The 15,850-nt window shown below is 43.2% G+C and overlaps 1 protein-coding gene across 2 annotated transcripts in view; it reads left to right on the top strand.

Moving 5' to 3' along the window:
* The window catches only part of ELOVL6 (ELOVL fatty acid elongase 6), a 78,624-nt gene extending 69,510 nt beyond the window's left edge, over positions 1 to 9,114 (top strand). For both annotated transcript variants that reach the window (XM_050895877.1, XM_050895876.1), the window contains 2 exons: positions 4,294 to 4,445; positions 6,408 to 9,114. In XM_050895877.1, coding sequence (XP_050751834.1) covers positions 4,294 to 4,445; positions 6,408 to 6,832 — 577 coding nt within the window. In that variant the 3' untranslated portion in view covers positions 6,833 to 9,114. The remainder of the gene's footprint in view (positions 1 to 4,293; positions 4,446 to 6,407) is intronic.
* The last annotated feature ends 6,736 nt before the right edge of the window (positions 9,115 to 15,850 follow it).

The following is a 15,850-nucleotide window of genomic DNA, read 5'->3' as shown; positions in this document are numbered from 1 at the left end:
TGGGTCTTGCTGTCTACAGGCTCCCTGCTGCTCTCTGCTGGTGCTGTGTACGCAGGATGGCATGCTTCGAAAATAAAGATACTCCACTTCTGACATGTAGCTAACATTTTACATAGTCCGAGTCAAGACTTTTATCCCCTTCAATGCCATCTTTACCTAGTTCTGCAGGTACAGTTTGCATGGTGTGTTTGGTTAGTTTAAGGGTTTTTTTAAGACACAAACCGGAGCAGAGAATTTCCGCTCTGTGATTATCACAGCACTAAAATCCTTTAGGAAATGTTGCTATATTCTGTGCTGAACTTTTAAATTTTTTTGTGTGTGTGGAAGTCACATTCCCTGCTCAATTCTGCAGTGTTGATCCTGGACCGGGATGTCCAGGGGTGTCAGGAGCCAAGTGCAGTGATGGGTCTGCATAGAAAGCAGCCCTAGCAAAAATGGACAGTGTCCTCCTCACTGCGAGGAGGAGCTGAGCCAGCTACAATGGCAGCTGGGGTTGAACTGAAGTCTTGAGCTACCTGCTGCCCTCTCAGGCTTTTGAGAAACAAGTACTTCACTCCCTCCTGGTAAGTAAGATGGAGGGAACAGAAAGCAGTAATAGCCTTTGGCCACTAACGCCTGCTTTGTCCCCCCATCAGCTAGCTCCCCAGCCCTCAGTTTCCCTCCTTAATGCTGCACCTAATGCTGCTGCATGGGATGTGTTTTGAGGCCCTCGTTTGAAAACAAGTTTGTGAGGGAAAAGTATTGGGTTTTATTTTACTCATGGATACATTTTGATCATATTATGGGCAGTAAAATATCAATTGGGCATTTGTTAATCTACCAGAGAAGTCACTGCCTGAAGGGAGGAGAATGTAGGACATTTTGAGTTTGAATAGATGAGAAGGCTGCATTAGCTGGTGCAGTTTGTTTCTGATCAGTCTCTCTAGTTGCAAAAGGCTGTAATTGTACAGTAATTCACTGCTACCTTATTTCTAAAATCCCTGCAGATGATTCCCACCAGACAGACTGCTTTGGTAAGCAGTTCATTTCAATACCTCACAAAAGCTACAGCAGAGAGCAGGGCGAGGACAAAATGAAGCAGAAGTGATTTACTGAGCAAGCAATGTCATCACTCTGCTGCACATCATGTCTTTGCAAGATAGAAATTTGTTGGTTGATCTTACCTTACAGAACAAACAAGATTAAGTGGCAGAGGCACAAAAAGCAGTCCTGGCTCTCTGGGTCCAAGGCACATTTGCAGGCGTGCATTAGATCTTTTTCTGTCTCCAGTGGTACGTGCTTGTTGGCAAGGTAGTGTTTTGGCATGCAGCACATCTCATAAACAGCTGCCTGCCCATGGTGTCTGTTTAGGTAATTGAATCAGTTACTTCCAGTTTGCCATCCTCCTTATTTATAAAGCCTTCCCTTGTGAATTATGTGAAAATGTAACTTGGTTTTTACTGATAAAAAAATTCAGATTAGTCTCACTCACACCATGTAGAGCAGGAGCTGGAGTCACTTCTTCTAGAGTCATGGAACTAGAGGAAGCCGCTGTGCTGCAAAATGATAGAAAAGTAAGTGCGTGAGTGTAAGTGTGAGTGTGTGTGTGCACACGTGCGCGCACACTCCAAGGAGAGCTCTGCAGTAGCTGCTAAACAGAAAGACAGGAAGAATTACATCGTTACAATCTCAAGGACAGCAAAGTGAAACTCTGTAATCCCCACAGGGCAAATACTCTTTGGCTCTGTTATCAGTCCAGATGATTAAATTCCTGGGTGTGCATACTCAGTCACTTACAGTTAAGTCAACGTTTGCCTGTTGGTCGAACAAGCGCTCTTCTCATCTGAGTTTGTATTCATTGCACAGAATTCTCATGGTTTTAAAACTTTAATAATAAATGATATTTTAGAAAAGGCAAGGCATGTTGCTTGCAGCTATTTGGTTTCGTAGTTTAAAATTTCTTTTTTTTTCCCCCCATTTTAATGTCAACACTGAGGTATTTGCTAATGGGAGAACCAGCGTATCATTAGATATTCTGCCTGATCTTCCTCCACCCAGTTTTGCCACCACCCAAAACATAGGAGCAAGCAGCAGCCTGCCCTGGCTAGCCTGAGGAGTTCACTGCCTCAGGAAGTGATCAGATCGCATCTCTGTCAGGATCTCCTGTCTTCTTGGAAATGAGAAATGCAACTCCTGAGAAAAAAAAGGGCATGTGTTAAACGCCAGAGAGAACACACAGAACGAGTTGCACCTCGTTTCAGAACTCCTCCTGCAGGCTTTGGCACTCTCTGCTGAGTTAAAAGGACCGATCCCTGAAAGACGTGAGAAAAGCATACTGAGGGAGCATTTCTGGAAGGGAACAACCCTACACGGAGAGGATGCACTACAGGCTGTGTAGATGCTAAGAATATTGCACTATCTCTTCTGCATACAGCGGTGAATGAATGTGAGATACTGCAATGGCTGTCTTGCCTAAGCCTCGGAATATGTGCATGGCTTTGGGTAGTGCTAATGGGAAACCCAGAGTCAGCTAAACTCCTTCAGTACACCTGTACCACAGCAAGATGGTTTTTTATTTGCACATAGCACAAGAGGACTCATCTGGCAGTAGAGCCCATGAGCAAATACCATCATACAAATGACAGATAATAATAGTAGCTTCTTAAGTGCTCACTGTTGTCTGAATTTCCTGATGGCACAGTGAAACCTCAGGCATGAAAACGTAATGGTGCGGGAGCCAGCATGTAACACTTCTCCCCGGGCATGACCTGGCTGTAGAGCCCCATCCGTGATGCCACTGACAGAGCCCGAAGGGCACCAGGCAGCGTGGTACTCCACTTGGTTGCGGAGTGCATGCAGTGGACAGGGGAGAGCAAGGTGCATTGCTCCTTAGCAGCAGGCAGGTTTGACTGGGTATATCCATGCTGCAGATTTGGAAATCTAAATGCTTTGTGCAAAAAATGTAAAAACTTAAGGCAACAGTTTTTATGCTTGGCAGGCTTACTTGAACCATCTAGTCTGACCAAGTGCCATAAGAACTGCCATAGACCTCAACTTTTGAGGCTACCTTGATGATTTTAAAACACATTTTTTAAAGAATACTGACTTCACAAGACAAGGACAAGTGGCAGAGAATCTGTAACTTCAGATGAACTGTTCCTTATTTCACACACTTTGCATAAATGGTAGCTCGTATTGCCTACACATCAATTTTAGGTGGCTTGGTTTGCTTGCTGCCATGCGATAGTCACAAAAGACACCAAGGCAGAGCCGGAACCAGAGGATTCATGAGCAGGACAAAGTCACAAAGAAGTTAGAGGGAGATAAGATGGAGCTGGGTAGAGGCACAGGGACATACAATGTAGGCATAAAGTAAGATACACTCAACCCCAAAGGAGAGTGGGTCTTTGCTCCATTTTTCTGAAAGCTGCTTGTTTCACCCACTACTCATCACAGCTTTTGAAGGGCCAACAAGCTACAATGATAGACAATGGGCAAGCATGTTCTTGCTGTAAAACACTGAGGCAATTCCTTCTGCAGAGACAGAAGCCTTTGTTCCTTACATCAGCTGGATGTCTTTTGTTATCTGAACCTATCCCCTCTGTAATTGCACTAATTAATACCATCGCAAATCTCTTGATGTATCTCATTTACAGAACACTGTTAGCTTGCATCTCACTTTGATGAGGTGAGGATGAATCTGCTGTTTACGACTCAATTCAACTAGTCAATTCCTCTGTTAGCAATGACCTATTAAGAGATGAAGTATGAAGTCAGCACATGCACCAAAACACCAGCCCTGACTGAGACCTCCCATCAAAATCTGTGAGCCCTACCTGGGTTTGTCTGTACTCAGAGCTCCTGTGGGTGTAACAAACACAGGGAGAGACAAGAGAAAACTCTGAGGAAATCAGAAGAGGGAATTGGTCCTGATTATGTTGATGACAGCTCTTTATCAACTCATTTCTTGTAGTCTCCCAGCCATCAGCATCAAAACTCTGCATGTTGTTTTCAGCTGAAGTAGATGTTTCCCACTGCTCCAGAAAACTGAAGGATCATTCCTGTAGTAATGAAATAAAAAACATTGATGTTACTGTTCCAGACTTTCACCAGGGGATATGGCTGCAGTACAGTTTACAAATCTGAGTTCAGAATGACTTCGTAGAAGCCAGCAGAGTTGCTCCAGCTGTAAGGCTGTCTCAAACTTATTATTTCAGCACATTTATGGCCTTTTTCTCATAATGATTTGAAGTGATGGCATGTAGATTTCAAGTGTCCACTCAACTTTCTTCATTTTCTCTTTTTGTTTTAAAGTATATTCGGTGCTGTTCGAACTGGTGCTTATATGCTGTACATTTTGATGACAAAAGGCCTGAAGCAGTCAGTGTGTGACCAGAGTTTTTACATTGGACCTGTCAGCAAATTCTGGGCATATGCATTTGTGCTAAGCAAAGCACCCGAACTAGGTGAGTACCCTCTCTCCCTTTCTCTCGCTATGCATATTTAGAGCAGAAACGTCTGTGCAGGAAGCACAAGAAGGGTCTCAGTGCTGTTGAAATTTCGTTTTAGTCTTAGAAAAACTGAGTAAACCAACCCCAAACTCTGCATGTTTTAGTCTCTAGCGACTAAGTCCAGCTTGGCTGAACTTAGAGCAATGTGCAGTTGAGTAAAATCATTCCCAGCCCAGGAATAAACTGCAGTGATAATACACAGCAGGGCAGTCAAGAGGTAAGAGCAATTTGGTCCATACCTCTTCCTTAGCTACTCATAGGCAAATACGAGTAGCGTAATCAGCAGTCACTCACCCCGTGGGTACAGAAGTGAAGGATGGGCTGCAGCAGCTGTGTCAGCAAGAAGCTTTGAGTCAGGTTCTGCCTCCATTCTGCAACATTCATCCTTAAATACACATGTAGGCGTACAATTATGAACAGTAACGTGCTTCCTCCCTAAACATTGAAAGCTGTGGCTGTCTGCTTCCTCCAAATAGAAACCAATTTCCCATAATATCCCTAGCTTTTCCAGTCCTGATTCTTATAAACTTCTGTCTCTCCAGCAATTTTTTTTTTTATAAGGATACTTACGATATACATGCCAAAGCCAACTTAATAGCCAGTCTGCATGTGTTCTCATCCCGTGGCTCATTAGTGTAAGAAAGGATTGTTTTAATGGGAAGGAGGAGGCAGCGATTTAGCAGCCCTCCAGCTTTCATTTCGGAGGATGCCCTTACTAAACCTCAAAGGGCTGCAGCAGTCACTGTGTTCAGGTGCACAGCAAAAATAAGTCTTCACGTTTCAGCAGAGAATTTGATTCAGCAAATTACAGGACAGCAATTCATCGGCGTAAAAACAGACACCAGTTGCCTTGCTGTGTCAGAATCCCTTGGTTTCCTGCTGCTTGGATTACTGCAAAACCATGGAAATTTAGTTGTTAAAACTGGAAAACATCAGCTAGAACTGCACAGCAACAATAAATTGAACATATGATTACTTATTAAAATGTGAGTCAACTTCTTGCAGCTAATGAAGTAAACAGTAGCATTACGGCTTATTACAGACCTTGTGCAGACAGTGCAGTTTTGGTTCCACCCATCGCTAATATTCATGATTTGGATTTTCTGGGATACATATACGTAGAAATAAGTCCCCAGATTCAAATGTCAGGGATCTTTTTGGAAACACTGTGTCTATAACAATAGAAAACAGGTAGCATACATATATACACATATCTAATTGAGATGCTCAGTGCAATCATGAGAAGCAGAAGGAAGAAAAAAGCAGGAAAGAGGAATGAAATTTACTTCTCTACAATAGCAACATGAATTTGCAGAAGAGGATGTGCATTTCAACATAAACCAAATTTGTTTCTAGAAGCATTTTTTTCTGGCAATTACATACCTTTCAGTATTGTAGGTTGTATATGCAATAGCTTTTTGCATAGTAGCTCAAAAGGCTCCACTGAGTTTCACCAGGTTCAGTTTGCAGGTAGCCATTTGAATTGGAGGACACTGTGCTGCTTCTTCTTCAGGTTTTCTGCTCTCTGTAGAGCTGCATTTCTCTTCTAGTCACAGTATATAATGAACAATCTCTCAGTCAGAGATGATACACATACATCCACCTACCTCAGACTTTCACGGGTTATGTTTGCAGCAAAGGGCTACCAAGTAAACCTTCGGAGTTTTCAAACAGGGTTATCCACACAGGAAAACGTGGATACATTGGTTTTCCAAAGACTGCATAGAGATTAGGAGCCAAGCTGGCTGTCGGATCAGACAGGCCCTCAGATCTAGAGCTGAGGTTGTTTTTCATGCTCCAAAATAGTGTATACTCCAGCAACGGCAAAGAGAAGCGGTAACTATGGAATTGTTCAATATGTTTCTCATTTCCTCCTCTCCTTTTTTTTTCTTTTTTTTTTTTTTTGTTTTGTTACAGGTGATACAATATTCATTATTCTTAGGAAACAGAAGCTCATATTCTTACACTGGTACCATCACATTACTGTGTTACTTTATTCTTGGTATTCCTACAAGGACATGGTGGCTGGCGGTGGCTGGTTCATGACCATGAACTATGGAGTACACGCCGTTATGTACTCTTACTATGCCTTGCGGGCTGCTGGCTTCAGAGTCTCACGCAAGTTTGCCATGTTCATCACCTTGTCGCAGATCACTCAGATGTTGATCGGTTGTGTGATCAATTACCTGGTCTTCTCCTGGATGCAGCAGGGCCAGTGCCATTCCCACGTGCAGAACATCATCTGGTCCTCTCTCATGTACCTCAGCTACTTTGTGCTCTTCTGCCATTTTTTCTTTGAGGCCTATATCGGCAAAACCAGAAAAGAAAGGAAGGTTGACTAGTGGTAGAAACAAGAAGCCATAGCTCAGGGTCATCAAGAAAAACAAAACTATAAGAAAAGAAAATGGCACAAGGAAACACATATATGTATGGTGCAGCTAAAACTTGGCAGCTTAGGGAAAGTTAGCTTGGTTTAACCCAGTAAGTTTATGATCCTATCATGGTGAGGACTCACTGAATTCTACTCTATCTCAAAAGACTGCTGATGAAAGACAACTTCCTTCTTGTACCTGTCTGCTCCAGAAAAGAAAGGAGAAAAGAAAGAAGAGGAAAAAGAAAAGAAAAAAGGAAAGAAAAAAGAGAAGAAGAGAGAAGAAAAGGAATAATGTTGAGGGGGAAAAAAGTACATTAAATAAGCAGTGTGTTTCCCCAGGGTGGAGGAGAGACTTTTATTTAAAAAAAAAAGTTTCTAAATCCTTTCCAATAATTTTTCAGCGTTAAACTTGAACAAAAAAAAGCAGAGAGGTGACAAAAAAAATCTGTCTATGGTAACAGTAAGATTGCGAGATTAAAATCTTTTCCATAGAAGGTTGATACCTTTAGCCAAAATGAAACCCAAAAGGATGTTTCCTGCATGGGAAGTGGCTGAACTCCACACTGTGGTCATGAATGGGAAAGAGAAGAGATTGATTTCTCCGCTATGTACTCTGCCAGGGGAGCAGATCTGGGACGCAGAGTCGCCTCCCTGAGAAGGCGGAAAGGAGCAGTACTTTTACAAGAGTTTAATGTGAAAAGATGCACTGTTGCAATACATATCTCAGAGAGTGCATTTTCCAAGTGCATTTTCAGTTAAAGGCAAGGAATTTCTGCAGCAGGATAAGTCATAGAGGGTTAATCAATATTTGCTAAATTACCAGGGGCTAATAGCAGAGGGATGTTCAGGAAGGAGAGGGAGACAGCTCCCCTCACGTGATTTTTAGGAATTATCCGTTAATCTCAATTTAACCTGCAGCGACACTGAATTAAATGGGGGAAATCGGAAGAAATCCTAGTTAGCGAGAAGAGAGTGATATATCTGCCCACTGTTTTCAGAACAGAGCCCTGTGGTACAATACGGATTCTGTATTTTTGTGGACACAGGATACCTGCCTGGGTGGGAAGAGGTGACAGGACTGCGTGACATTGGGTAACACTGTGCTTCTGCATCTGCCTCCTGGGCAGTGCAAAGATGTTCAAAGTGCCCTCCTCTGGTCATGTGGAGATACTACTACAAAACATACTTGGAATAGGTTTTTCTTGAGATTTGTATAGAAAAAATTAGTCTAAACAGAGTAATTTTGCTGCAACAGCTTAACTCTAAAGTCCAGAGAGAATTATCCTTCATTAAATATATATCTCTCTCTCTGCAGAATCTGTACTGTAACATCAGACTGACCACTTAAGAAGACACTCTTTCTTCTCTGAAGTCAGCTACAGATATAAGGAGAAACGTATTTCACTCTGAACCTTAGGGAGTTAGTTGAGAACAGCCATATTCTTTCAAAGACAAGTAGATTGCATTATCTGTGATATTCCAGTCCTTACAAAGCCAAATAAAATGTGTAAAAGTTCCTAGTATTTCAAAGACGCAAGTATGTAAACTTGATGTTAAATGTGTTAATGTAGTATTCTAAATTGTATCAGTTAGGTAGTTTAACTAAACAATTAGAAGAACTAGATCAACGAAATAGGGACTGCTGTTCTGCATAGGATATACACTACACCCATATACACATTCTGTGAATTGTCAACAAGAAAAAAAAGCCCAGTGGCAGAGAATCACGTTTCCTGGCTAATGCAAAAGATTGTCATTATCTTTCTTGCTTTAATTTGAGATTGTACAGTACAAAGGGTTTTTTTTTAATTATGATTTTTAGCTTTAATTGTGCTGTCATTCATGAAACAGAGCTGCTTTAGTATCCTGTTAAGAGATGACAAGGGCTTTCGGTGTCTCATTATATACAAAAGAAAAACAAATAAAGTTACATTCCATGTTATGTGAATGGTCTTACAAATCAAAAAGCCTTTGCAGGTTAAAATCATAATTATAACAAGCAGAAAATGAGTTTACATTTGTGTTATTTAAGTTATTGATGTGCTGACGTTATTTTATGGTACACAACAAATAGCAAAATGTGATATGCAGTAATGAAGCTATGATATTCATTAATAGGACTACTGTATACGTGGAAATATTAGACAAAACCAATTAAATGTGTAAACCATTTTGTTACACAGCTTGGGAGTAGATAATTATAATGCTGAATAAGCCTTTTTCCTCATGCTTAATTACGCCCTGGCTAAGAAGCAGGTTAAGAAGACCGGTTAAGAGTGGAAAAGGCAAAATCAAAGTCGACTGCAGTTAGATGAGAAGCGTTGGTAGAAGCCCACCATCGTGCCATTTAGACCCTCAGTCCTGTGTGTCTTAGGTCTCTCAAATAAAGCAAGAGGGGGTGGAACTGATCCGGCATCTGGAGCTGAAGCTGGAGCAGAAATCTTGGACCCTGTGAAGTCAGTGGAGGCTTTTCTCTGCTTTGAACAGAGCCAGTGTGTCCGACTGCCTTTTATCTGAGCAGAAGGGAAGGAACCGCACACATCTTCTGCTAATTTGAGGCTTACGGCTAATGACTTAAAAGCCCCATAAACTTTGTCAATAAGAAGTGACACCACAGCAAGGCAATGACTCCGCAGCCTAAGTTTATCACAGGCAGAAAACAGGATGGGTTGCAAAAAACCTGTGTTTCATACACTGTTTTCCTTAATTGCATAAGAGAAAAAAACCCATACCTGTGCATGCTGGATGTCAATGCTGGCAATGCTGACACTGACTTCAGCGGAGCAAGCATTTCACCTGCTCTTACCCCATCCTCCCAAAGCCCTTGCGGGTACCTTTGCACCGTTCCCAGCGCCTGCTCCCCGATGTGCCGGGGCCGGGCAGGCGAGGGCCACCTTCCTTACTGCCTGGGAAGCGGCTCCAGTGCAGAAACCAGCCTGAGCGACCTCCTCAGAATGCAGTGCAGGTGTACCCCCGGCATGGAACTCGGCGCTGAATTCAGTGGGCGTCCTGGCGGGTGACTAGGCTGCAGGCAAGCGTATGTGTAGGGAAGGGGCAGCAAGATCAGGCATGTAAGGGACGGTGGTAGATTAGGGTACATTTATTGTCACACTGGAAATTGGCTGTCACACTGCCATTTGCTTCAGGAGATGACGCATCACACATGCATTTACACAGGTCCTATGGCTTTATATACCATTGGGCTTTTCCTCTGAGGTTTTCCACTGGAGTAAAATGTGGTAACTGGCATTAAAGAAATTGAGGATAAGACCAAAACCAACTTATACTGGTTTTTTTACTTTTTTTTTTCTTCCTAAAACATGCACGCATGATATTTAGACATCTCATTTAACCCAGTCACATGTGCTTAAACACTGAGCCAGTCAACTATAATGTCATGATACTTCAACAATACTCCAGCTGTTCCAGCCTATGAGCCACAAGGTATAAACACAGCTAACTGGGTCCTATTTATTTCCCCTGGTTTGAGCCTTGGGGTCACACTTTCAAATTTTTTTGTCCACTACCAGAACCCTTTTTTTCCTAATTATTTTAAATAAAGCTGTAATTCTGTTGTATTCACACACGCCATGGGGAACTCAAATTTATATAAATTACCAAGCATTATGGGACCTGTGACCACCACAGATGCTGGAAATGCTGTTATGGGATTCACTATTAAAGTCAGGAAAGTTACACTGGCGATAAGGTCAATCTGCCAGGTTCAAAGTCTGTGTTTTATGTTTTGACGTATTAATCCAATGTACTGAAATAAAACCAGAAAGGTTGGTATGGATTTACACTTAGGCAGTTGCGAACAGAATTTGGCTCTTTCTGAACACTACTTCTGTGTAGTGAACGCTTTAAGGAAAATGTTTTCAACTAGTTAGTGGAAGAACAAAAACTTGGGTAATTCTGCAGCCTCTTTAAATTGCGCCTGTGATGAGAAGGAAACACCTCGTGCTTACAGACCTCCTGTAACTCGGAGTCACAAATGATTTATGTCTGGGCTCACTGATAACACCCAACTAAAAGCAGCTGGCTCCAAAAGAGACCTCTCACCAGAATCTCACAGTAAACTAATACAAGCTTTTACTTACAAGATAAGGGCCAAAGTGTGCAAAAGGAATCACTCGAAAGAGCCAAGCTGGGTAGTAGGAATAAAGTATTGAGCACAAGTTGCAGAAGAGACAAGGAGGGAGAAGACCTGTTCCATATCCCAGGAGAAAGTACTTCCAGGCTGAACGCTCACTCCTTCCCAAGATGAGGAAAGGCAAAGCAGGAGGAGCGCGGGCTGCATAGTGCCAGGCGCCCAGAATGGGGTGGCTGGTGGAATAAGGAACGGGTCCCTCCTGCGGAAGTTAATTACACAGTGGCTCCCTGAGTGCAAGCGTGGGTCTCTGGATTTGTTTGGAGGAACATGCATGGTCTAACAACTTGTGACCTTCAAGGCCTGGGTGTATTTCATTTTTCTCCCCTGAAAGTAAAAACCTGGGACAACGTTTTAGTTGAGAGCAATGGTACCTCAGGGATCAATATTCAGGTGGTTTTCAGGGAACAAAGAGCGTAAGACACCAATTATTGTGACCGTGAAACAGCAGCCTTTGTAAGCAGTGCCAGATATAACGTATTAGTGCAGTAATGCCTCTAGTAGTTGGAGTCTATCCTATGCCTCAGAACCAGTAACAGAAGTATGACATGTTTATATACAAATTGTAAATACAGACATACTTTAAGTAATAAAAATGGCTTTGATCAAGGGAAGAAATCAAAGCAAATTGCAGACCATACTGCATAAGTTCAGGACTTGGTCCAATGCCTACTGAAAGTGAGATTGTTGGTGAGATGTCCAGTGACTTCAGTGAGCTTTGCTTCAGCTCGCTGCAGCCCAGTTGCAGACGGCGATGCAAAACCTACATCCCCTTGTTGTTTACTTAGTGGTGACATGAACCACTTGGGGCATCGCTCTGGCCCTGACATGGGTCTTCAGTTATATTTTCCAGTCTAGCATCAATGAGCCCTCTAAAAGGGAAGAATTACAACTCAGAATTGTCAGTGGGTTTCTACTGTTTTATTTCAATACATTTTCCATTCCATTTGTTTTATTAAAAGCAAGCTAAAGGACAAGTCCCTGATCCTGCTATCGTAAACGCCCCATTGCTGTCAGTGCAGCTATGCACAGGCACAGAAATCTTTTGCTTATGGGGTAAAGGCAGGATCAGTGCCTTGTTACAGACTTAATTTCTAGCAGAGCAAACCCACAGGGTAGGATTTGATTTCTTAAATTAAACCAACTGTACCAACACAAATAAGATCGGATCTGCACAAAAACTCAACAGCTAAGGGGAACCAGGGACCTCCCCAGTACATCATAAAGCTCAATAAAATGCTGCATGAAGTGAGGTTAGAGTGTATTTCCCAATGGGTATAAAATAATACTCGCCTGAAACAGTGACCTTCCTGAGAAGTCTCACTTCTGTCCAGTCCTGGACAGCTTCAAACAGGCCTGTCTGCTGAAAAAACACAGCTCTGATTGACTTATCTGCTTTCTCAAAAGAGCCACTACATGCTTTAGGCTTTTTGGAGCCTTAAAGCTCAAGCTAGATTTATATTCAGAAAAAAACAACCTTAAATATGTGTACAATAACTAGGAGAGAATACTATGAGAAATATCTTTATTTTACCATTTTCAAATGGCTATTTCACTACATGAAAGGAAGTTTTTATTTTTATTTTTTTGGGGTATATTGATATTCCAAATAAAATTTTAACTTTTGGTTCAAAATAAAATCTGTCTCTGTGTTTTATTAATCTGTAATATCCATTTTGTTCTCTATACTGCCACCAAGTCCAGCTATTGAAAAAGAGAAGCAGTTCTCCAGCTATGAGACTACAGCATGGCTACTCTGTCTTTCACTTCCCAGCAAATCTCTGTCAAGTTCATATTTTTGTGTACCACATAGAAGCATTATATGTTTTTTTATTTGTGTGTATGTGTGCACATGCATCTGTATGATATGAGTGCATATCATACAGATAATCAGTGCTTGCATATCCTGTTTCTACATGCTTACACTTTGGAAATCCTATTCTCTGCATCTCTGCTAAGAAACAAAACCCCTGTCCCTCATGATACCTTCTGAGCAGGGGGACTGTGCAAACACAGCAGCACTCGCCAGCAAGCCCAGCCAGCGCTGTCATACAGCTCCCGATGGCACTGTCTGCTCTGTAACATTTCAGCGCCAGCCTTTTTCTGAACGATCATGTGTCCTTTGTTCCCTGAACATCACTTTTACCCATCCCTCTGCCTGCAGCCCAAGTCCTGCAGACAAGCACCCATGCTAAATGATGGGCATAGGCATCCCCGCTTTGCACAGCAAGAGCATTTCATGGCTTGTTTTGCTCTTAATATTTTGTAGTTAAACCAAAGCAGTCTATAAAGGAAAATAAAAGCTTTGTTGTTGCATACACACAAATGGATAAGGTGACTTGCATCTATCGCAGGACTAACCAAAGACTGAGGCAGGATCCAAAGCGTAAATGTTTGGCCTGCAGCGTATCCCTGCTGAAACCCCACCACTCTCCCCCTGGAAAGGTTTTCAGCCCCACAACAGGTTTCTGAGCAAAGGCAGCATGAGCTGGAGGTGGAGGGAGGAGGGTAAAGCAGAGTGGAAAGCCCATGACGGGCACGCAATGGGGCTGTGAGAGACCCTGGTGACCTTCCTGAGGACTGGTTTGGGAACCAGCCCAAGGAGCAGCCTGGAAGTGGAGCCGCAAGAAGAGGGAATTGCATATATGGACCGGGAAGTGCTGCCTACCATCTTCAATATTATCACAGGGAGAGTGGAAGAGCACATGTAGCAAAGCAGAGGGGAATTTCCAAGGTAGGTGCAGCTCTGCTGTTGGGAAGAACTGTAACAGTAACTGGGGAAAAAAAAAAAAGAATGTGGGCAGTATAGGATTGTTTCAGGCTTATGGCGCAAACTACGTTTCCTTGGCTCCACTACACACGTCTCTATGCTTCTGACAGCTACCTGTGACCCAGGCTGGATTTGAGGTAGGAGCAGAGAAGCAGCATGTAAATCCTTCTTTTATTAAGATTCTGTGGAAAGCAAAGGGGTACGGCTTTTGTGGACGTACCACACACTCTGCCAGTACCTTTGGCAAGGCTATGGGTAAGGGAAGGTCATCCTTTACACCCCAAGCAGAAATGAGCTCTCCTTTCTAGCTTCCTCTGTCAAGCTGCCATGACTTGCAACGACCTTGTGCTGAAAGTCCCCAGCAGAATTGGTCATCCTGACGTCCCACCAAATGTGGGCTGCCGCTTACCCAGAAAGATGATATCGGGACAAAAGAAATTGCGTTGTGCTTTTCCTTCAGCGCTGTGTGGGCAGGCAGGTATCCATCACCACATGGCTCTAGCAGCGCTCTGTTGCCATCCCAGCAAGAAGAAACGCTTTCTGGCCCGGAGCAGATGCCAGGCACAATGACTGAAGCTGACCCCGTGCAGGAGCCCACCCACAGTGGAGGGGAGCCACGGGGCCGTAGTTGCCACTCTCCTGCCTGCTTGTCCAGGAGCATGGCACAGCCTTACCTTCAGCTACGTTTTGTCCCTCATGCGTAGCGATTGCCTCAAAGACAAAGGTGAAGCGTTTCACAAAGCTGACAGTCCACACAAGCAAACACAGATTTCACAGTGATGCTGGGCTTGGCCAAGAAGTTTCTCAAGGCTTTGCCACATCACTTAATGTGAAACCACTGAATAAACATTCTTCATCTGTTCTCCTGCAAGCAGGCTGGTGCCCTCTGTGCTCCCTCAGAGTGATGTGCCCACAAAATCCCTTCTGGAAAAACCCACGTAAACACCTTCAGCTGCGCCTGCTCTGCCACCTTCCAGCCCTTCGGAGGCCTAAGGGCTTGGCAGGGAGCAAACCCTTGCTGCTGCTCTGTCACAAGGTCACTAGAGAAGGCTTAAAAGGAGTTATAAATAACATCTTTCACAGCAAAGGTGTAGGCTGCGTTGCCTAAATTACTGATCTGGGGAAGACAGGTGAAGCCAGATGAACTCTGCTGGGGCACAGTGCTCTGTCTTGCCTCTCATTTACACTGCTCTTCAGCTTTCCTCTCTGCTCTATGCAATGATCCTAAAGACAGCCTGCTGCTTCAAGGATTTTGACGGTCTGCCTGTTCAGCCCAGGCTGAGCTCCACTGCTTTGCTCAACAGATTTGTCCTCGTTCTTGAGCTGCGCTGGGCTAGCCACGAAGGAGGACTTTTCTGTCCGCCTGTGGGAGTACCAGCTTCAGTCCCCATCCTGCTATCGCCAGCTGCAGTTCCCTGAATTGCATTTGCAATTCATTGCTCAAAGCCTTTCTGCTGCTGCAGTCACTGTAATTCTTCACGCCCCAGCAATGCACCTCAGCTGCTGCCACCCAGCGCCACCGGCACCTCCACCAACACACGGGGCAGATGGTGAAGAAAATTGCACTAAGCTTCTCCGTGTCCTATTTTGCACCTCCAATAGGAATGAAATTGCAGAGCGTGGTGTCACCTGTTCAGATCATGCTGGTTTAGGGATGTTAATGCGATTCACCATTAACAGAAATACTGCATTTCCATGCAAAATTGTTAACGAAGTACCAATATTTAACTGTCAGCTGCAGTGTCAAAAGATGGAGAAACTTAGTTTTACCTGTTAAAAATGAGCCATATGGCTTCTTGTGTATTTTACATCTAACTTATCTAACCATAGAAATGGTAGTAGGTGAAGTTATAATAAAGGAAACAGTAAGAGAAAATATCGATTTTGGAATGTATTATATAAGATAATTTATTTTTGCTAAAAGAACCTTAAAGGTCACACATAAAGGATTTTTGGGGTCAGTATTTTTTCCTTTTAAATTCTACTAGAAACACCAGGGATCCTAGGTTTGGTCAGTACAATGCTGGCGCTTACACCCAAATGGTGGCACTGGAACTGCTGAGGGT

This window comes from Gymnogyps californianus, chromosome 4 (assembly GCF_018139145.2).
Source record: "Gymnogyps californianus isolate 813 chromosome 4, ASM1813914v2, whole genome shotgun sequence".
NCBI lineage: Eukaryota > Metazoa > Chordata > Aves > Accipitriformes > Cathartidae > Gymnogyps > Gymnogyps californianus.
This window is presented reverse-complemented; position numbering and strand designations above follow the sequence as displayed.